General features: G+C 37.4%; 1 protein-coding gene across 1 annotated transcript in view; it reads left to right on the top strand.

Moving 5' to 3' along the window:
- The window catches only part of SMARCAD1 (SNF2 related chromatin remodeling ATPase with DExD box 1), a 41,843-nt gene extending 20,385 nt beyond the window's left edge, over positions 1-21,458 (top strand). The window contains exons 7-24 of the mRNA XM_069855620.1: positions 369-458; positions 906-990; positions 2,458-2,852; positions 8,455-8,654; positions 9,909-9,999; positions 11,194-11,293; positions 12,828-12,887; positions 13,102-13,177; positions 13,628-13,763; positions 14,740-14,877; positions 15,166-15,261; positions 16,100-16,217; positions 16,484-16,605; positions 17,720-17,908; positions 18,818-18,936; positions 19,874-20,056; positions 20,747-20,856; positions 21,160-21,458. Coding sequence (XP_069711721.1) covers positions 369-458; positions 906-990; positions 2,458-2,852; positions 8,455-8,654; positions 9,909-9,999; positions 11,194-11,293; positions 12,828-12,887; positions 13,102-13,177; positions 13,628-13,763; positions 14,740-14,877; positions 15,166-15,261; positions 16,100-16,217; positions 16,484-16,605; positions 17,720-17,908; positions 18,818-18,936; positions 19,874-20,056; positions 20,747-20,856; positions 21,160-21,221 — 2,370 coding nt within the window. The 3' untranslated portion in view covers positions 21,222-21,458. The remainder of the gene's footprint in view (positions 1-368; positions 459-905; positions 991-2,457; positions 2,853-8,454; positions 8,655-9,908; positions 10,000-11,193; positions 11,294-12,827; positions 12,888-13,101; positions 13,178-13,627; positions 13,764-14,739; positions 14,878-15,165; positions 15,262-16,099; positions 16,218-16,483; positions 16,606-17,719; positions 17,909-18,817; positions 18,937-19,873; positions 20,057-20,746; positions 20,857-21,159) is intronic.
- Positions 21,459-22,614: the final 1,156 nt, after the last annotated feature.

Below are 22,614 nucleotides of genomic sequence, written 5' to 3'. Positions count from 1 at the left end.
TTCTGCCTTTAGGTATCATCCAGAATCACTACTAACTTTTTCTTTTAAAGAAATACAAACTAGATATTCTCAATTGTTTATATTTTGTTATGTAACTTTGCATTGTGTATGCTTAAGTAAGGAATGCCAGTCTTTCATAACAGAAGACATTTTCTGTGCTTATGAAAGTTTTGGGTTTATTTTGATTATTGGCTATGTATGAGGAATCACTTCTGCAGCTTGGATTTCTCTTAATTGCTTTAGCCATTTAGAGTGGCTCTTTAAGGATAAGAGGTATTGATTAGGTTTTATTGTTTTTAATTGGGGTTTTTTTCTGTTTCTGTATTTGTAATTTACATTAAACCTAATTGATTTTTTTTTTAATGTAGCTAGATGAGTCAAAACCCCAAAGACAATGGGAAAGGCAAGAGGTGCTTGTGAAGAAGCTGCAAAATGCATTCCCTGCATTGGATAAGGAGGTGAGCTCATATCTCCTGATGGCACATTAATTTTTGACTTCTTGAGAAAATTTCAGCTCTTGATAGTTTAAACAAAACACGAGCAGCACTCTTGGGGAAGACCTCAGGGTAGGACGGTCTTCACTGTTGCTGCTTTTGGAATGTAACTTGCCCTGAATTGAGAGCAGTTGGATCTATTCAGGACTATATGGAACTTATCCTACATTTTTGGTCTCCTGACAAGCCTGATGTGCTGACGGCTGTCCCAAAACTGAGTGTATAAGGATAAAATTGAGGAGTTTCTCTTTTTTATTTCCTTTATTTTGAATCATCTGATTTACAGGGGTTTTCTTTGCAATGTGTAATTAAATTAAGTGTTAATGCCTTAACATTATTATGCACAGAAATTTAGTTTTTGCTTATCTTATCTTGTCTCACTACAATACAAAATTTCTCATCTTTTACTAGGAACTGAGAGAAGTACTTCAGGAACATAACTGGGTGTTTCATGAAGCACTGGAGGCCCTGAGAGTATTTTCAGAAAATGATCAGGGTAAAGAGAGATTTATAATCCATTTTATCCCAAGATGAAATAAGACAGGCTTGTGATACGAATCTCTTCTAATGTCAGCAATGACAGTCCTGACAGCAGTATGCCTAGAAACTTGCCCTGATACTTAAAATCAGTGTTATGGGGAGAATAAAAGAAGGAAACTCAATTTTTCTATATTTTTAAATGTCATGATTATTTTGTCTTTTACCCTTTAGTACAGAGAAATCTCTTTGCCTTGGTAATACAGGTTTGCATAAGAAGTTGTGATTACCTGTGGGTATATAATAAAATATATTTTGAAATGTGTCAAGGCTGAGACCAGTTTCATTCCTTCTTGTTATAAAAATAAGATTTTGTTTCTTAACTACAGTAATTTTTAGATCAGTAATTGCAAATAACTGCATAGGTAACAAATGGCATACACTATTTTATCCTTTTCAAACATATTCTAGGAGAGAAAAATTGTAGAAGTAGGCCTTGAATTATGCAACCTGTTTATAAATACCAATGCATTAAATGTTGTAGGGAGCAAGAACTGTGATTGCAGGTAAATCTGCGAGTTACAACTTAGTTTAATGAATAGATTACTTTCAGAGTGCTACACAGCTGTCAGATATGTATATATTTTGCTGTATCAGCTATTTGAATATTCTTGGGATAATTTTCTTAATTGGATTCTTTGCAAGTGGAGAGAGCTATTAGTATGCAGGAAGTCCTTGCTGGTGCTGCTTCTGAGAAGATAGACATGGAGTTGGAGTCAATCATCAGCAGGCTGGGACTGGGAAGAAGAGAAACTGTTAAAAGTGCTTTCTTCCAAAGAAGGGAGGAAAGTCCCATACAAGACACTTCTGAAAATGACTTGTTCGTATTTTGTTAAATAATCTATGTCTTACTTCTAAGACAGCAGGGTTCTTTTGGTCAAAAATTCCTCATTCTTCCAGTTTCCTTAACAAGTGCATATTTTTTGCTCTACTGTCTCTAGTGCTATACTGAGATGCATTAAAATGGAAAAATATACAATCTTCATGGTGAAAGCAGGTTTGTTTTCTGAAATCAGCAGAATTAATATCTCTGCAGTCTGGTGGAGTGGGACCAGTATTTCACCCCAGCCATGCATCACAGTTCTTAACTATCTTCTCTTACCTCAGAGCTTCTGCAGCTCACACATATTTCGTAGTATTGGTCATATATATTTTAAGATTTTTAAAATCTTCTGCTATTTGAGTGGTGTACAAATTAGTATTGCTTATCTTGTACTCACAGTTGGTAGTAGTTAGATGATTTAAAGAGATTTACATGACGTTTGGTTCTTCTTTTCTTTTCTCCTAGTAACACCTGAGATGTTTTGTATTAAATACTAGAATTGTTTTTTATTTCAATGTAGGTTTTATTTTGGAAGAACAGTGGGCTTTAATTTTCGCTTAACCAGTATGCATTGACTTGTTGCCTTCTATATTGCATGCATAGACATGGAATTTCCTGCCAAAAGTGAAGCTTCTAATGGTACCAAAGCCTCCACCAAGAACAGAATTGATGAGAGTACAGAGAAGCTGAAACAGAAGTCTTCAGTGAAAGAACATAATGACTTTGGGAAAAAGAACCAAAGCAAATGGAACTTTTGGAGCCCTAAAAGCGTGACAGAAGACTCAGAGGTTGAATCAGTTTCTGAAGGTGGTGGTGCTAGCTCCCTTGATGAGGACTACAGCAGTGGTGGTGAAGTGATAGAGGATAGCTACAAGTTGAAAATCCTCAGCTTCCTGCAGGGTGCTTCCCTAAGTGAACTGACTTTGATTCCCCAGTGTTCTCAGAAAAAGGCTCAGAAGATAATAGCACTCCGGCCCTTTAACAGCTGGGAGGCTCTGGTAGGTCTGCATTCTTCTTTTCCTATCCCCAGCATGCCTAGAGTCAAGGTGGCTTCAGCCTAGGGAGGCTTAGATGGGTGGCCTTATCCTGATTAGGCTAAAATGCTACGTTCCTCCTAAGCCAATAGCATTTCAAATAGTGTCATATGACCTGATTTTGAATGAATTAAGGGGTGATTTTCCTGGAAAACTCAAGCTGATTGGCTGACATTACTGTCACTCAATCTGTAGCATAGAAAGTTGGTTGAATTCACTGCAGAAGAAATTAGAGCTTTCACTTGGAAAGGAGGTGTTTACTAGCCTGTTCTGAGCTCTTGTTGCTGAAAACCCATGTAAGAGGCAAGAACGTGGCAGAACCTTTACTGCAGGCACTTGAATAGCAGCAGCAGCTTCCAGGGTAGCTCCATGATTGAAGATACCAGCATGGATATTTTCAGTTTCATACAAGAAACAGTTGTTGTCTCTTTTATTTTGTTATGTCTTTTTTCTTTAATGTGCTGCAGTTTAGTCCCTAGCATGGTTTTGCTAGCTGAGCAATGCAGCCATTTTTCAGTGGAGCAAGCTGTTATTTTTTTATTAATAGAAGGTATAGCATCAGAAGGCTTAAATCACAATCCACAAGAAGGGAAAACGATGTCTCTTGGTAAGTAGATTATCTACTGTCACTGGGATGTTACTTTCAAATGTTTCCCAAGGTTTGTTTGTTGCCTTCACGTTTAATGCAGTTTCAGTTAAATGCAAGGCATCAGACCTGATATGAGCATGTCCTGGTAAGAAATTTGAGGTGCATTATGGCATATTTTCTTGGTTTAATTTTTTAGTGCTTTGGATTTTAAAGCAGTGACTGTGCATAGGCCCTCTTACAGAGTAATTGGTATTTTTTTCATCAGTATGTGTTCTGAAACCTTTGCCACTGATGTATGCAAGATCTGCTCTGAAAAACTACAAGTGGAATAGAACTTCAGTGTGTGTAAAACAATAACATTTACTATTTAGTCTATGAAATGTTTTACCACAAAACAGTAAGATATATTAAACAGATTTTTAAGGAAAACAAAATGATCTTTGTATGTTGCTTTGCAAGAAGGGGAGACGAGAAGGATACTTGAAAAAAAAAATACAAGGAGCAGGTATACTGCAAAAGAAATCCGTTTTGCCCCAAGCCTTTGGCGTCTCACAGAACATCTGTCATACAGCTATTCCTTTCTAAACTTGTTAGATTTTGCCTGAGCTAAATTCTTTGCAGAAGTATTTGCTACAGGGCTGTTCTCCTTTTCTCTGTGTAAAATATCTAACAGAAAAAAAGCTGCATGGGCCTGTTTATGTTCAAAATTTGTCTTTCATAAAGATTGCTGCTGTCAGCAACCACATGTTTATCTAGTATTGTGAATACTTGCCCAAAGAACAAGTAATTTGCAGCAGATTTTGGTAGATGTTTTATATCGGTGTGGATTTAATTGTTCATAAAAATCCAGTAGCTCAGTGACCCAACGTTTTTCTTACTTATTAATAAGAGTGGCAGAATAATAAAGAGAGATGAATCAGTTTCAGCATTAAAGAAATTGACTTAGTTTTAAGGTCCTTTTTTGCTCTAATGGTATCTGTTGTAACACAATGTAAAGCACTAGAAGTTGTTACCATTTGTTGGTTGTTAGCATTGAGGAAGATCTTATGGCTCTCAGGCTGAGATTAAGACTATAGCCCACTTATTTGGAAGTTGAATGTCTTGTTCTGGGCAAACAGAAATTAAAATGGCTTTTTTATTCTAGACAAGCTTTTTAAGTTGGACTAAGATTTTTTTTTAAGTGGATTTAGATTAATTTCAAGCTTGAGAAGTTCTCAAGAACACTTGAAAGTATTTATGCTGATGTTTATGATAGATGTTTTACTTGATCTGATAACATTTAAAATACACAGAAAAAAGATTAATAAACATGGTTCTCAAAAAAATGAATGGAGAGAACTGAAAATGTTCTTGCTCACAAGGATTAGTTCCTTTGACAATTTAGAAATGCCTGTGGCGTAGGTAAACTACATTTTCCAGTGGGAAGGTGTTACCCAGTCTTCAGTGCTGGAGGTGACTAGCTGGGAGAGCCTCCTCTCACTCACTTGCTGGATATGTCCTTGAGACTTTAGGTGTCTTGTCTCCTTATTTGGAGAAGTGATGCTTTTCTGTGTGAGGACCTGTGTGACCTCTCTACAGAATACGTTATGTGCATTGGGAGAGTAGAAGATAACAAAATAGATTGGGATGTATGCTCTGATAGAGGGGTGTTCTGAGTACTCACAACTTAAAATTGCGTATTGCTTTGTAGGGGCAGGTTTGGAAGGGTGGTCCCAGGTGCCTGTGCTGTAGAAGCAAGCCCAGACGCACCCAAACTACAGGGTAGTCAGCAGAAAGTGGGACTGTGAGGGCTAGGAGGAGAGGAAGAGAAGAGCACTGAGAACATGGCTGGCTGCAGAGGGTGAGGTGAAGATGAGGGTTCAGAGCGGACTGCAGGACAGGGTGAAGAGGAAAGTTCACCTTCCTATGTGGGTCTGATGTCACATGTTAAGTAGCTTTTGTGCAAGAGAACAATGTTCAGCATTGATTCTGTCTCATGGTGCAGGCCTGCTCTGTACTGGCCTTGTGCTTTACACCTTCTCAGGATAGACTTGCATTAGTAAACCAACAGCCATTAGAGATGCTTCCCCTCCTGACAGGTCCTTTTCTATGTAGGCTTCCCACCTTCCTCTCCTGTTCGCTTTGGGACCCTGGTGATACCTCACTGACAGACATTGCAGGACATCAGACAGCACGATCTCATTCCTTGTTGGAAGCATTTCTGGACTACTATCACCCTTCCTTCTCACACTTCTCTTAAAAAGTCACTGGTGCTTAGTTATATTTTAACAGCATACTCTTTTTCCAGGCTGTTGGAATTGGCTGTTGGTGCAAATGGCAGCTTTCAGTGCTGTTTCGTCAACAGACAAGCTGTAAACATGGTCATGTAAGAGCAATACCTGCCTGTGTTCAGTGCATGCCAAGAAACAAGGGCAGAACCAAGAATGGCTCTAGAAGGAGTGCAGCTGAGCTTTTTGAGGTCTGGGGAGGTGTCGTGTTCCTTGGCCTGTTTTGTGTGCCCCGTGCAATTTCATGCTGCCCCTGGTAAATGATGGATAGGAACTGGAGGGAGTTTAGTGCTATTTAGTTTCTTATTTTTAAGGTTTATAATTGTTAACTGCTTGAATTTCCTTTTAACGTGGATACATAAGTATATATATGAAATTAGCTGTATCCTCTTATTTCTTTTCACTAGTTCTATCACAAAACAAGCCATCTCCTTTAGCATTTAAAGACTGAATTAAACAACAACTGTTTTTAAAAATTACAGATTCTTAAGGAATACAATACAAGTAAAACTGACAAGAAATATTGCACAGAAGTTCTGACTTAGCATATATTTAGCTTATTGCTTTTAGGGAAATGTGAGAACTGAGCAGTCAAAGGTGAACATACTTGTCCATCTTATTCTGTATACTGCAGCAATATATGAGCTAGGAGATAAAAACTCAAGGGGAGGGTAGCTTCGTATCTTTTATCATTTCTCATTTTGTCTGGCTGTACATGTACAAACTCCTACAAAAACCAAACTAGCAGGAAATTCGGAAGCATCTTGCATCAAGGAAACTAAGGAGAAGCAGCAAATGAATCATGTAAGAGATGGGAGCTGCATAAAGTGTAACTGGGGTTTGATCAAGGTTGAGGTTGACTTTCACCCTTAAGCAGTAAAGTGAAGTCCTAAATCACCTCAACTGGTGTAAAGTAAGCCCGAGCAGAGTGTGCTGGCGTGGTGGTTATGCACCATGGGGCACAGCCCAGGACTCCAGAGGACCATTCTTCAAAGTGTAATGTGGAAGCTCATGGGTTCAGATCTTGCATTTTTGGACCTCAGGAATGCTAGTCAGGAATGTTAATGAACCAAAGGCCACCCAAGGATCTACTTTGTGTTCTGCCTGATAGGTAACATCATGTTTCACATGTAAACCAGTGGCTGAAGTTTCTTGTTGTAACTTGGAGATGAGTGTTCATGTGTTGACACAAACCAATACAATTTCTGTTAATAACAGATGGCTTCATTTGCCACACCTTTATTTATAGATTACAGGATTTATATTCATGCCAACAAAAGCTTTAGGTATCAAAACAAATGTTGAAATTTTTTAATCACCTAATGAAAATCATGTTCTTTGTGTCTCTATTTCTAAATAGAGTTGACTACTTAGAAAACTCCTTTGCAAGTGTTAACGTGTGTGCCTTAGCCTGGTTTAACCTATGAGTGTTGATAAACTTTCTGGGTTTTGCTTAAAATGGAGCAAAACCTCAAATAAACCCAACCCCCCCCAACTGTCTTTAATGGACATCACTCCATTTATTATATGGTGCAAAAATAATTGCTGGTTTTGTCATTGTAAATGGTGAGCCTTATTTTGGATTAAATTTTTATTTGACTGTTGATGTAGTGTAGCATTTTAAAGCATGAAATTTGCTGTACTTATTTATGCATATGGTTTTGGTTTCACTGTTTATGCTTTTTTCTGTATATTATGCTGTCAAATTAAAGATGGAAAAAAGCAAATTCAAGTGATTTTGTCATGTGAGTTCAAAAGGGGGCATAAAGCAGCAGAAACTGCTAGTGATATCGACTAAGGATTTGGCCAGGTGAAGCATCAAAACACTTCCCCAAACTGAAGCTTCATCAAAAGAAGTTTACAGTCACTGGTGGTTGGCAAGTGGAATCATCCACTACAAGTTCTTGACACCTGACAAAACCAGCGCAGCAGAGAAACATTGCCAGGACATCAACAAAATGCACCAAGAACTGCAACATTTAAGTCCAACATAGTAGTCAGTCAAAAAGGACCAGTTCTTCTCCATGACAATGCAGGATCACATGTTTCTGAAGTGACTCTGCAGAAGCTGCACAAACTGGGCTACAAAACCAGCTTCCTCGCCAGACCTCTTTCCCACCAATTACCACATTTTCAGGCATCTTGACAACTTCCTGCAGGAGAAGGTTTTCCGCAACCAATCAGCAGCTCAAAGTGCCTTTGAAGGCATTTTGTTCCTTCAGGCATCCTTTAGGCATCAGTTCCAGGGCTCCAGAATTCTCTGCAGAAAAGGCAGATTTGATTCTTGTTGGAAAAATGTATAGATTCTAATGGTTTTTATTTTGATTAATAATTTTTCGTCTAAGCTGAAATATACTGCTTTAAAGTTGATGGTTTAAAACGGCAATTATTTTCACCAACTTAATTTTTTTTTTTCCTGGAGTCAAAAGCATAGCCTGCTTGTACACTTGGGCTTAACAAAGCTTGCTTTTACTCTGCAATGTGGCAATATTGATCGGTTACTTAACACATAATAGCTGGATTATACAATTCCTCCTATTTTTAAGGAAGGAGTTGTAGGGGGAATCTAGTGATGATTGGTACTTTTTCTTCCATTTGTGTTTTTTTTCTGTTAGTGGTCCTGACCTTCAAATCTTACTTCGCACTTTACATTGCCTCCCCTTGAGGATTTTAATCAGTGCTCATAGTATTTCTTTTTATTATTTTGCAGTTTGCAAAAATGACTAAGACGATTGGTTTGTCGGAAGACATAGTGTGGAACTGCAAAATACTGCTGAAAGAGAGGGACGTGGTTTTAAAGCTCATGAATAAATGTGAAGGTATTTCAAATAAACTGACAAGGGAAGTGACCAGGCTTACTGAAGGAGGATGTGGATGGAACATAGACCAACCCACCATTCTGAATCAGAGGTATCTTTCCCATTTATATACTTACAAGCGTGTCAGATCACAAGGTGTACTCAAAGGCTGGGACTTTCAGAATTGTAGTCTCTGAAATTAGAGTTGCAAATGTTTGATGCTTAACAGCTCTCAGCTAGCTATTGATCTGCAACACTTGAGGGAATTCAACAAATGTCTAAGTGTGTCAGGAAAGATGGTGTGGAGGATAAGAATATAAAAAGATATAACAGTACTCAATACTTTGTTTTACTTGCTTCAGTTTTGGATGAATATAGAAGGTAACCTTGAGTGATAGGATAGGATCATGAGATGTGAACTTTTTTCATACAAAAGGCCAAACAAAACTATTTGTGTAATGGATGAACTTATATTTCAAAGGTGCCAAATTGAAATTAATCTGTGCAAACTCGCTAAGTTTATTAGCTGGACAGAAGACTTGGATCAGGAAGTTCAGATGCACAGAATTGTGTGCCCAGTGGGAGGGACACATACTATATATATTGGGAGGAAGTATTTATTTCAGAAAGGTAAATCAGTAGGGATCTCCAAATGCATTTTGGGAATAAAAAGAGAGTTTAGAAGGAATGGAAACAATATGGTGAGGGACTTTATCCTAAGAGTTAGGAAGTATGGGGTGAAGAGGGAATGACTAAAGTAGTGACCTGTATTAGATTCAGAGGCTGTTACTGGTAAATAGCAAAAGGATTTTCAGCTGTGTCAAAATAAAACCTAAGAGGATGAGGGAACTGTTTGGACAGAGCTTATTAGTGATGTCTTCTTTGGCAAAAAAAGGCTGAACTAGGTGACTTGCTATTGAATGTGTTTTATGGGTTGTGTGTGCTTGTTTTTTTGTTTGGTGCTGACACTAGCAGTAATTGAATTAATACAACAGAGCGAACTTAGTGATGCAGCTTCTAAATGCCATTTATTTTTTTGTGTATTTTAAAAATGAGCAGTTGTGTAACTGTTTAAAACTGGTTGTAGATTACTGATTTTAAAATGAAGTTATTTATTGTGATGTTAATTTTTGATGATTTAAGATGTATGGAAATTCAATTAAACTACTTAGAAAGTTCAGTACTGCTCTTTGGTCGGTGACTGATCAAATAAAGTTTGTTTTTTCCACTACACCAGGAAATCAGGAGTGCATTAAAATGTAAGCAATTTAAAATTTACCATTCTGTGATTAACGTAAGTGTAAAGTTGTGCTTCACAGAGAAACAAATAAAAGATGGTAACATTTGAAGCTTGATTTCTTAACAGTTTGGAACTCAAGCCATACCAGAAGATTGGTTTGAATTGGTTAGTACTGCTGCAGAAACACAGATTGAATGGCATATTGGCTGATGAAATGGTAAGCATGAAACTAGTTACTTAGGAATCATTAAAAGTTTGGAAACATAATTTTAAGTTCTCCTGTTTCTGAGAAACCTCTAGCAGATTATAAGTAATTTATCTTAGCTAATATAACTTCAGTTGCAAACAGTTTCTCCAAATGTTTAGAAGCTTCTGAGCCTTTACTTTCAATTTGAAAGTAAAAGGTAGGTTAAGATTAGTGGACACTGACAACTGCAAGTTAACTGGTGTCTTCTGATGCACTGGAAGCAGTTTCTACCACAACAGATTACTTTCAAACTATTCATTTTAATAGCTCTTTGCCCATGAATATAATTCATTCTGTTTGTGCAGCATTTAGCTGTAGTGAGCCCCCATCTTCTACATTTCTCTGCCAGTTTCAAAACAGGTAGTTAGCAATACAGAAAAAACTGAAAGGGTAGAAATCTCTGCTTCTCTGGCATTTTGACCTTCTCTTGTCATTATGCTTCCTGTAAATTTTGAACTAAGAGAAAAGCTTATGAGTGTGAGAATGTTTTTTGGTGCTTGTGCCACCAGTAGTCATACAACAGAGCAAACTTTGATGCAGCTGCTAATGTAACTTGAATTATAGCAATGTCAGTTGCTTTTAATCCTGGTTGCTCTTCATCTTGTGATGAACCATGAGTGAATGGATGGGTTTGTGTCACGAACACTTAGATAATGTTTCTCAACTTCTGTATGTTTTGTATTTGTCAGAACTACGTTATGTACATACCTAGTGGTAGATAAGGTAGATTTTTAAGTCCATGATACAGAAGACAGGAAAGCAAATACTCTGTATTAAATTCTACTTTAGAAGTAGATGGAATATCCTTTGTACAGTGGGCTCAACTGAAAAGGCACTATTAGTTTCCAAGTAATCGTTTGTCTGTAGCACTTTCAGGAAGGTGATTTTTTGAAGAATGAACTTGAACTAGAAACTTCATAAATGGAAAAGATGAATCCCTGATGCTCAAATGTTGAGCTGAAAAGATAATTGAGTTTGACTGTTATTCTGCTTAAGAAGGAATTGTCTTCTGTAAAACAATGTGGTTAAATAGAACAATTTTTCTGTGCAGATTTATAATTTTTAATTAATATTGACTGCACTGTAGTTCTCTTAAGAGTAAAAAACGCACACTTATTTTCTACAGACAGTAGATTTTATTTAAATGAATTTGTTTTCTCTTAGGGCTTAGGAAAAACAATTCAAGCCATTGCATTTCTAGCTTATCTCTACCAAGAGGGCAATATGGGTCCTCATTTGATAGTCGTGCCAGCTTCAACGTTAGGTAAGTTACAAGCTTCAAAATTACTTGTTAAGTTTAAAAAAAAAAAAGAAAAAATCATAGACAGACTGTTAAACAAAGGTAATTTTCTTTTGATGATATTCAGCTCCTTAAGTAATTTGAACTGGGACACAAACCATACTGAAGGCATGCTTGCTCTGAATTAATTATGCCTAACACAGGAATTTTTCTTTTTAATATTCTCTATATGCTTCCCTACCCCCCCCCCCCCCCCCAAAAAAAAAGCTGCTTGTTACAGATTGAACTTGTTTAGCAAAGTAGTCTTTTTACTTACTGAATATTGGCTGAAATTCTTAATCTTCAGGCTGTGCTTAGTATTAGGTTTCACGGTATTTTGAGACATGCAGTGTCTTTTTTCCTCTGCTGCACAGAATCTGTCAGGGCAGATCAAAATCCTGAAATGATGAGGCTGACTGTCTTAGTGGTGTGTTTTGATTAACGACCTCAGTTGAAAGCAGAAAGGACATGGTGGGGTAAAATGTGAAGCTGAAGTTTGAGTAGAAACTAGTTCCCCATGGAATTAAATTTGTTTTTGTAGAATTACTATAGAAAGGAGAAAGTAGCAAGTTTAGTTGAGAAAGAAAATGCTGCTTTAATATGAAGCACTTATTTGGGCTTCAAAAATTTCTCTTCATGCATCAGAAAAGGTCTAGTTGTCTGGTGTCAGTTTGAAATTGCCATTTTCAGTGCACTTCTAAAATCCACTAGAACCTATGCCTTTAAATAACTCTTAAAAATTCAGGTTACTTAAAACCAGAGGTGTACACGGAGGTGCTTTTGTGAATTGAATTGTAGAGGCTCGTGAATTGTGGCGACAGGTTGATCCAAACCAACCAGCATGACGGGAATGCCTGAGAAGTGCAGTCTATCCTGCAGCTTTCCTGATGCTTTTCCAAAGGCGCCTCCTGAGCCCTGATTTGGGTCCAGCCCAGGTCAAGTGGCATTTACCAGAGATCCTCTTCTGCTGTGCTTTGGGATCAGTATTTGTGTTGTCTGTCAAGCATCTTTGCCTTGGGCGTGGTAACATCACTGGTGGCCGCTCTGCTGTCTGCACACCTGGAGCTGGGTTGAGTTGTCATGCTTCTTTGCCAAATCCCAGAGGCACTATCTCTACCAATGAAACACTTGTGGATGCAAGTACTGACAAATTAAGTGATTTGCTTTCTGAGAAATTAACCCTTTAGGGAAGAAATTAGGCTAAAAAGTTTAGTTTTGTATTCTCTTATGCGGTGGTTACAAACCGTGCAGTTTCAATTTCTCCAGGAGTTTAGAGTACAAGCTGGTTAAGGAAGTTACTTAAAGTCCACTTATGGGTTGTTTAATTTTCTTAAATACTGTCAGTTTTCCAGCATTTAGACAGACAGTTTCTTAACCTTCAGGTTAAGAAGTTCAGGAGAACTTAAAAGTAATTTGCTTTAAAATCAGGTGTTTGGTTTAATGCTGAGCTGTGTCTGAAGTTATGTAAGACATAATAAAGTATAATTTATTTAGGTTTTGTTTAAATGGTGTTTTACAGATAACTGGATAAGAGAAGTTCGTCTGTGGTGTCCTGAACTGAATGTCATTTTTTACTATGGTGAGGAATGTAATTTAGAAATTAATAATACAGCTGCTTGCATGGTCAGTCTAAGGAAACATGCATTGCTTGTGGAAGTATAGTATTGTTGTAAGACAGTTGTTTAAATATTTATTTATTATTGACTGTGTTTCTGTGTACTGTCTTAATTTTTACAGTAAATAAATAATATATGTAAGTAGTTGTGCTCATTGTATACTTTATCCTTTCATAGGATCTCAAGAAGATCGGAAGCATCTCAGAATGGATATTATTAATAAAGTTGTTGATTTCAATGTGATTCTAACTACGTAAGTACAGTAATTAAGTAACAAGTGAGATTTGGTGAGCTCCTACTGACCTCTAGTGGAACAACAAAATTAAGCTTGGATTTTGGTGAAGTGGGAAGGGAACTTTAATTTTCTTTTCAGTTAGTGATTGACTAGGATTTTATTAATGCTGTAGCGGGTACTTAAAGTACTGTTTAGCAAACAATAAATACTAATATAACACAATCCTTTGTAAAAGATTTGCACAGGTTTTTGAAAGTGTTATGAAAGCACTGGCTCATCAAGTAAGCATTAATTATTTGCCAGTAGTAAACTGTTATGGTTCGTTATTTTTAGGCAGTTTTGACATAATGCCCTTCAGGTGTTCTCTCCATAGCTATTAACAATTTCAGGGAATTTAATATTATTGCAATAGCAGTATGTTCTTCTCAAATTTGCATTTCATGTGGCTTTTATATCTTTCTCTAACAGATACAACTGTGCAATTAGCAGCTCAGAGGATCGAGGACTGTTTCGCAGGTTGAAGCTTAACTATGCAATTTTTGATGAAGGTCATATGCTCAAGAGCATGAACTCTGTGCGCTACCAGCACCTTATGACAATTAATGTAAGAGGTTTAGTTGTGGTTGTGTTAGCGAGCCCCAACTCCTGTTGTGGTTATGGGCTGAGGGAAAAATGGAGCATTAAAGTTCATAGACACATAATGTTCAAGAAACTACAGTTTGCAAATGGATGTAAGTGTTAGTGTGATCTTGAGAGTGGGTTCTTAATTGATGAACTTTTTCAGGGACACAAGCTCCATAGGAAATGTAATAAACTTCCTATAGCATCATTGTAACGCTGTCATTGCATTGATGGTAGTAGTTCAGTTTCAGTATTAAACAATTTTCCACTTTTATCCCACACTAATAAAGATTGTAAAAATGCTTTTCTGGTGACTTGTGCTGAAACACTGCAGTTTTTAGTGATCCACTCTGATAGGACCATGCAAGAAAAGCTGGCTTTAGAATAATTTTTCTCGTAGCTGGTGACTTGAGTCAGCAGCATTTTGAAAAAGAAAATCTGATTATAGCAGTTTTATCTAATCTTTTGTGATTTAGCACTGTAGCACTGGTATAGTAATAATATACTTGTGATCGCTTATTACAACTTTTCAAATCATATTTTCATCAAAAGCATTTTTAAGGAGGTGATCTTTAAGCATCTAAACTGTGGCTTGTATTTGGAAATCAGAACTTGTGCATGAGTACTATATGACATTAGAGAAAATATGATATGGAAGCAAGAGTTAGCACATCAAATTAAATAAAAGCAACCAAACAAGAAAAATCCGAATTGAACAAGGAAGGCTTTTCTTTTATCTCAGTTAGGTTTCTTGAACAGTCTTAAACTGATAAGTGCTCAGTTCCCCACAGATCTGTAAGCCATTTGGTTGACTAAATATATATTTTAAGTTTAAATAGCTATAATTTAGGTTGAGCTCATTTTCTCAGTTCTCCATAGCCATGTTGTTAATACCACAATTAATTTTTTACCTGTTCAACTAACGTTTCTCACTTCTGTTTTCCACTTTGGACAAATAGGCAAAGAATCGTTTATTGCTAACGGGGACTCCGGTTCAAAATAATCTGTTGGAATTGATGTCTCTCTTGAATTTTGTCATGCCACATATGTTCAGCAGCAGCACAAGTGAAATCCGAAGGATGTTCTCTTCAAAAACAGTAAGTACTAGATAGTCTTTTCTTGAAAATAACATTTTTCTTCTAGAACAATGCTGTTGTTAGGTAACTCTTGGTTTATATCGGTATCTGATGGAAACAGGTAGTGTGATTATGAAAATTAAAAATCATTTGAAGTAAAAATGTGTAAGAACAGGATATCTCAGAATACTGATGGTCCTGTTAGATCTGTCTGTTCTGGTTGGGTTTTTCATCAAGTCAGAGTAGTTAAGGTAGTGTTAAAGCTGTAAACTTCGCACTGTAATGGAATTCCTGCAATATTTTCTTTAGAAGAGTGCTGAAGAGCAGAGCATATATCAAAAGGAGAGGATTGCACATGCAAAGCAGATAATAAAGCCATTCATCTTGAGAAGAGTAAAAGATGAGGTAATGTTTTATCTTTAAATAATGGTTTCATATTATTAAAAAGCCTGTCAATCTTTGAGACTAGCTGGAATTTAATGTCAGATTTTTGGTGCTAGTTTTGCCTGTTTGTCTAGGGAAGGGAAGAAACTTGAGCTATCTGTCATCTTTCAGGAGTTTGCAAGTAAAAATGTGACCTGCTGCAGCCGTGGGTTTTGGTGCTCATAGTTTGCTGACTATTTACAGTTGGGATTTTTAGTTAGGGAAGATCACTGAAAGATGATTTGGTAAACTGCTAAGCAATGAGAAGTGAGAAATTCTCAGTATTATCCACAAAATAACCTGTGAATTTACAGTAATGATGTTTTATTTCTATTGAAAGGATTAAGGCAGTGAAAGGGTATGTGTTTGTGCATATGTATGACTAGAAATGTGTGATTCAAGTTATTTTGCTATCATCAAGATGTTTCTTTTTCATTCTAAAATCCAAAACCTATTTAAATTCTTCTCTTTAGAATTTCACTTGTGACAAGAAATGTTTCTGTGCACTTGCATAGTTAGTAGTCATTGGCTTGAAGGGGGTATCTCTGATTAGAATGAGTGTAGGTTCCAGGTATTGCATGTATTACTGTTTTGTGCAGTTTTGGAGTGTGCAGGCTGTTTTACTTTGTAGAGGAATAATGTGTAATCCAAACGGAGTTCTGAATTTGTAAGTTGAACTGCGAACTCAGTCAAGTTGCAGCCAATGAAAGGAGTTGGAATGGGGAAGAAAGTAGTTTAAAAGCAGGTTAATAAGATAGTATAGAATTACGGTCTGTTTACTACAGTACAGCTTTTATGTCATGTGTCTTTATTTTGTCAGGTCCTTAAACAACTACCTCCCAAAAAAGATATCATTGAATTATGTCCCATGTCTGAGAAGCAGGAACAACTATACTCTGATCTCTTAAACAAGCTCAAGAAATCTATTAATGGTAACGGTATGCGAGTGTCTCGTTTCCTTGTTCTGGGGTGGTTTTTGTGCCCAGACGTATGTCAAATGTGGCTATAAAAGCCTTCCTTTGTAGGGATGTGTAACACTTACAAAATGATTATATCCCTTCTATGATTTTTTTTTTCCCAAGTTCGGGTAATATGTGAAATGTCAAATTCAATCCTTATAAATAAAGATGCCCTGAGAGATAAAGATGTGTCAGATAGACATCTGTGTACTACTTCTGAATATATCTTATTTCTTTGCTTACAGAGAAGAACTCTGATATGGGAAATGTAATGATGCAACTTAGAAAAATGGCTAATCACCCTCTCTTGCACCGTCAGTATTACACGACCGAGAAACTCAGGAAAATGTCTAAGCTTATGCTTAAGGTAATGTCATGAGATTCAGAAGCAATCCTTAATTTCTCATAATTTTTAATGGAATTGAGATTTTTTTTACTGTCAGTCCTGTGGTCAAAAAGTGTGTCTTCACAAAACTTAATTCATTGTTGTTACTTTGTATTTCTCTGCATCTATTCAGTGCTCTAATCAAGCTCTGTATGTGTTTAACATGGATTGTATCAGACATTAGAATAGAGAGAAAGTTGTGGGACTTGCAGTCATCTTTTCATTAGCTTCCCCTTAATACCTCTTTCCTCCACCCCAAAACTTAAACCCAAAATATTTATGAGAAGAATCTTGGGTGGGCACTTGAGTTTGCTAGTATTCTGAATAGCAAGGAATCTAGGCTGTACAGAACTAAAACAGGGAAGACATAAGTATTGAAATGTTGAGGAATTTCTGTTAATTTGGCTGGGATTAACATCTGGGGAGTTGGGGGAAAATTGTTGCTTCTATCTAAAGTATAACAAAGAATCTGAATGTGCTGCAGGTGCTCTAAGAAGGTTGCAGGTGGGTTTGAATATCTGCAGCTTTGTTTTAAAATAAAGCTGGTCAAGGTTGGGGGAAGGGAAGAAGTCACCCATTGATTTATGAAGGATTTTTGTCCCTTTTGATTCCTACTCATACCATCGTACTCTCCAGATGTGGCTTTTGTTTTCCTCTTTCTTCCAGGCATGACATCCCTCTACCCACCCTACATCTTGGGCTGGGCTTCCCATGTCTTCTACCATCTATCCAAGGATTGGACCTCCCTTTTAGGGAATGTGTCTTCAGGGGAAGAGGTCTGATACAGGGGTAAAAGATCGTAGGGCTTGATTGGAACTAGGTAATTGCTATGAAGGTTGAGCATATACCACTGAGCTTTTGGTAGTACAAGTTCTTATAAAAGCTAAATTGTGAAGTAATGTTCCTCTACTATAAGCCTGGGGTTGCAGAGTCCATCTTTCGTTGCTTGCATGACCTACGCTCTGGCATTTGTCCATGTCTAGTTGTGCTACTTCGTTCTTCGAGAAATTTTGGATGTTATTGTGTGGTGGTTTTGTTTTTCTCATTTGTCTGGTGAAATTGTGTATTGCATTATTTCCCTTAATTTTTCTAACAGGAACCCACACATTGCGATGCAAACCCTGACCTTATCTTTGAAGATATGACAGTAATGACTGATTTTGAGCTGCATTTGCTTTGTAAGCAATATTCTCACATTGGTGACTTTAAGTTAGACATGGATCAAATCTTGGATTCTGGGAAGTTTAGAGCACTGGAACGCATTCTCTCTGACCTTAAAGAAAAGGTTGGTACTACAGATGGCTGAAACATCTTTTCCTGTGTATCTAAACAGTGGCTCCAAATAACTGGTTAAATTAACATCTGCTAGCTGTATATACAACCCATTTGCTTTTCTGTGGAGTATTACGATGTGATTTAGTGCAAGTACAGTGTTGCAAAGCAATATTTGTATCTTTTAATGTGCCATCCAGCCGGCGCACATCACTTTAGAGACAGATGTAATAAGCTTTCCCATTTTCCCAAGGTTTGGAATATTCATCCCAAGCTACCACTGCTTTCCAAATGTATCATTTCCAAATCTATAATTCTCATTACTCATGAACTTTGTCCTTCTTTTGGCAATCAAGTAGGAGTGTATTACAATAGAATCATCACCTGTGTTAAGCCAGTGTAAAAGTAAGATGATGTCACTGCTTTGAATCACAGGTTCAAATTGTCTTACTTTATAAATAAGCATGTACCGTAATAGTTCAGAGTATCCTGAATTTGCACATGTGTGTGCACTGTCCATCTGGTCAATTAATTCAGACAATGGAGTGCTGCTGCTCTGTATGATTTGGAAAATAGCTTAGATTTACGTTTTTGCTGCAAATATTTTTGTTGATATTTATAGATGGAGTAGATCTGCCACTTATGTATTTGACATGTGATTTCTAGATTGCTTGAGTTGCCTAAGTACAAAATAACTGAAAAATTATTGCACTGACAAGAGGTGGGTTAAATACGGCAGAAATATGAGATGTAGCATCTACTGAATGTTGGTCCTGACTTGATGAATTTCACTTAAGTCTTTAGTTTGGAAAATAGAGACTTGGTCAAAGTAAAATCACTCATTTGCGCCAATGAAGTATTTGTGTAGTTTGTTATTTGTAACTCAAGTGTTTTAAAACTTGTTTTGCTTTGTCATTTCCAGGGCGACAGAGTTGTGTTGTTTAGCCAGTTCACTATGATGCTGGATATCTTGGAAGTTTTCCTAAAACATTGCCAACATAAATATATTAGGTTGGATGGAAAAACACAGATTTCTGACCGGTATGTGACTTGTTGGCTGAAGATGAAAGAGCAAAAATTGATATGTGCATGGCTAGGGGTGTGGGTGTGTGTGACTTTGAAACCCTTACCTTTGTTTTCCAACGTATAGAAGTCTGTAGGGACTAGGCATTGACTGTGGAAGGGGTTTAATGTTGGATTTCAAATTGCCTTAGTGAGGACGAGACTGAAAGGTAAGTTTTAGATGGTCAGGTTACAGTCTTAGCCACCAAAATGGAAAACTTGTCTAGTTCATGGTATGTTTGATTTCCTTCTGTGTCAGCATGGCATGCCAAAACCTCATCTGTATATATTCCTTGGGAGCTTAGTGTGGCTCTGTTGCAAAAGGCAGATAAGTGCCTTTGTTGCTCTGAAACTAACCATTTACTCTGTTCTTCGCAGCTGAAACATTGCAATGCTTTTCATGTATTTGATTTGCAGCTGCGCTGTTTTCTGCTGTTTCCTGTTTTGTGATTTTTTTTTAATTTTTTGTCGATGCTTTTTCCTTCTTTTCAAAAAACTGTCACTCTTGCTATTGTGTTATTTCCCACTTAGAGCTGAGGTCTGTCATTTCCCTTGTATGTGCAGTTAGTACAGAAGACAATCATGATAAATTCTCCCCCGTTATGTTCCATGTACATCTTTCCTGATCCTCCTGCTTGCTCTTTGTATTCTGTGATCATCCATAATCTTTTTTCAAGCCTGTTTTTGTTCTTTGCTATTCATCTATCAATCAGAGTATGTTTTCTTGGTTATGTTTCACTGCTGATGGCTCTTGGTACCCTTTTTCTTTCTGCTTAATATCTGTATTTTTGAGCTGCTTTGCAATGCTGCTGTCCTTCCTTTCAAGGCATCATCATCCTAACTTTGGTGTTCAACTCTGGAGTGGAGCTGGTGTGTTTTCTTCAAGGCCTGATGCATATTTTCTTGTGTTCTGCAGGATAAATCTAATAGATAAGTTCAATACAGATGCAGATATATTTGTATTCCTTCTGTCAACCAAAGCTGGTGGCTTGGGAATTAATCTGACCTCAGCAAATGTTGTTATTCTTCATGACATTGATTGCAACCCATACAATGATAAGCAAGCAGAAGACCGATGCCATAGAGTAGGACAGACAAGGTAAGACTTTTTGTTTATAATGGTTGGCTTTTCTTGGAGACAAGCTCTCAAAGGAAGCTAAAAGGACAATATTTTATGATTAAAAATTCCATTTTAAGCAGAGACTTGTGTAAGCCACCTCTGGGTTGTGTGGAGGCCAGGTAATTCTAGTTATCTGAGCACACGTTGCTGCCAGAACAAACCCCATTTACTTGCTCCTGTTTTTCTAGTTCTCTAACGCTCAAATTATCTATTCTCAAATTTTTGCTGCTAAGAACTGTTTAAAGGCAGATCTGACTTGTTTGGGACTGTTCAGCAAAGCTGAGAGTTCTCTTCAGGAGACTTCAAAGCCCTAAAGGGCCACCCTATCATAAAAAATGCATTCATAGATTGTTTTAGAGTCCTACATCAGCCTAAGCTGAAGTGAGCAACAGAATATCTATTTCAACTGTAGTATGGGATGAGGGGGAAGTTGAGTTGTTTCTATTAATTGAGATTTTTCTGGCCATCCAGACTTTGTGGTGGCTGAGTGTGCAGGAGAAAGTTTTCTGGCAGTGCAGACTGCATTTGGAAGCAATTTGTACTGCCCTTCCATTCATCCCTTGTTCTTGTTTTAAACGACTGCCTTCTGAGCAAAGGCTTAGTATCCTTCCCTTATCACTAATCCTAAGAAAGTACAAAAATGGATTTATCCTGATTTGTGGGTTTCAGAGAAGTGAAAGTCATAAAGCTAATCAGTAGTGGGACTATTGAAGAATCCATGCTGAAAATCAGCCAGCAGAAACTGAAGTTAGAACAAGATATGACTGCAGCAGATTCAGGTAAGTCTATTGCATATGATGATGTCCACTTAAGTGAATTAAAGTTGCTGCAGTGTATTATTCTGTAAAAGCAAGGTTCTTGATGCAGAGAAACCTTCATTTTTTTCCACTTTAAATAAAATAAAAAAGGGTTATTTGTGCTGATTTTTGTTCAGTTTGAGAGGAATTGCCCTCTGAGTCTGACCCACAAATCAATGACAGTCTCCTACAAGTAGAGGATTTTGCATGGTTTTGGGGATCTAGACTGTTGTCTGTTTCTGTGAAATATTTTGAGCTGTACTAACACTTGTTTGTATTCCTCAGGAGAAGAAGGAACTATTCCAGCAGATATAGCCACACTATTAAAAGCTTCATTAGGTCTCTAAAACGTGAATACCTTGTGGAGTTCAAAGAAGAAAGGTGATCTACCCCAAGGAACCTTACAATACTGATAACCACAAGTTTTATGAATATTTATACCTTTTTATAGGTTCTTTATTGTATTCGTTATGATATTGAAATTTTTTTAACACCAATGGCATTCTTTTGATGCTTAAAAACATAAATGGCCCAACTGTGTCAACATTGGATGCTGAATAAATATTATTTTACAGATTTCAAAATGGGGACCTCGGTAGCATTTGTTTTACCAAATCTGCAACTGCCTAAGACTTGTCAGTATTTTTGTAATTATTTCTACCTCTAAATATATATATGAACAGTCTCTTTCACTGGATTATTTGTGTAGATTTTTTTTTATATGTGCCTTATTTGACAATGCTCAAGTCTGTCTCAGCTTATTTTGGTTCATTTGATGTATCATACTGATTTTCTATCAACTTGTTCAAATAAAATTCCAGAGATTAACAAAATGTCTTCATAGGATAATAGAATAGTTTTGGTTGAAAGGGGCCTTAAAGATCATCTAGTTCCAGCCCCCATGCCATGGGCAAGGAAAGCTTCCACTAGATCAAGCTGCTCAAAGCCTCATCCAACCTGGCCTTGAACACCTCCAGGGATGGGGCAGCCACAACTTCCCTGGGCAACCTGTGCCAGTGCCTCACCACTCTTGCTGTAAAAATTTCTTCTAATGTGTAATCTAAATGTCCCCATGTTCAGCTTAAGACTGTTCTCTCTCGTCCTGTCATTGCACTCCCTGATAAAGAGCCCATCCCCAGCTTTCCTGTAGGCCCTCTTCAAATACTGAAAAGCTGCTATAAGGTCTTCCTGGAGCCTTCTCATCTCTTGCCCCAATTCTCTCAGCCTGCCCTCATGTGGGAGGTGCTCCAGCCCTCTGCTGGATTTGCTAACAGATCCATGTCCTTCTTGTGCTGAGGACTCCAGAACACAGGATTCCAGGTAAGTTCTCATGAGAGCAGAGGATGAGAGTCGCCTCCCTCAACATGCTGGCCACACTTCTGATGCAGCCCAGGAAGCAGTTGGCTTTCTGGGCTATGCATGTACATTGCCAGCTCGTGTTGAACTTCTTATACACCAGCTATGCTGGATTTGTCTTGTCTTTTTTGCTTAGTGTCCTCTCTGTTAATTAGTCTGCATTCCTCCAGGCTGAAGTCTACAAGAAACAATGTATTGTTGAGACTGCATCTCTCCAGGAAGTTTTATTCATATCTTATCCCTTGCAGAGCCCACAGAAGCTTAATTGGGTTGATCAAGCACTTTATTAGTAGGGAGGGAATGTAGTTGAAACCACACCTCTCCCTCAGTCTTTACCATACTAAATCAACTTTTTAGTTTCTCTCCTATAAGTGGATACAAGTG

This window comes from Phaenicophaeus curvirostris, chromosome 4 (genome assembly GCF_032191515.1).
Source record: "Phaenicophaeus curvirostris isolate KB17595 chromosome 4, BPBGC_Pcur_1.0, whole genome shotgun sequence".
Lineage (NCBI taxonomy): Eukaryota > Metazoa > Chordata > Aves > Cuculiformes > Cuculidae > Phaenicophaeus > Phaenicophaeus curvirostris.
Note: the sequence above shows the minus strand (reverse complement) of the source record. Positions and strands in the feature narration are given on the sequence as shown.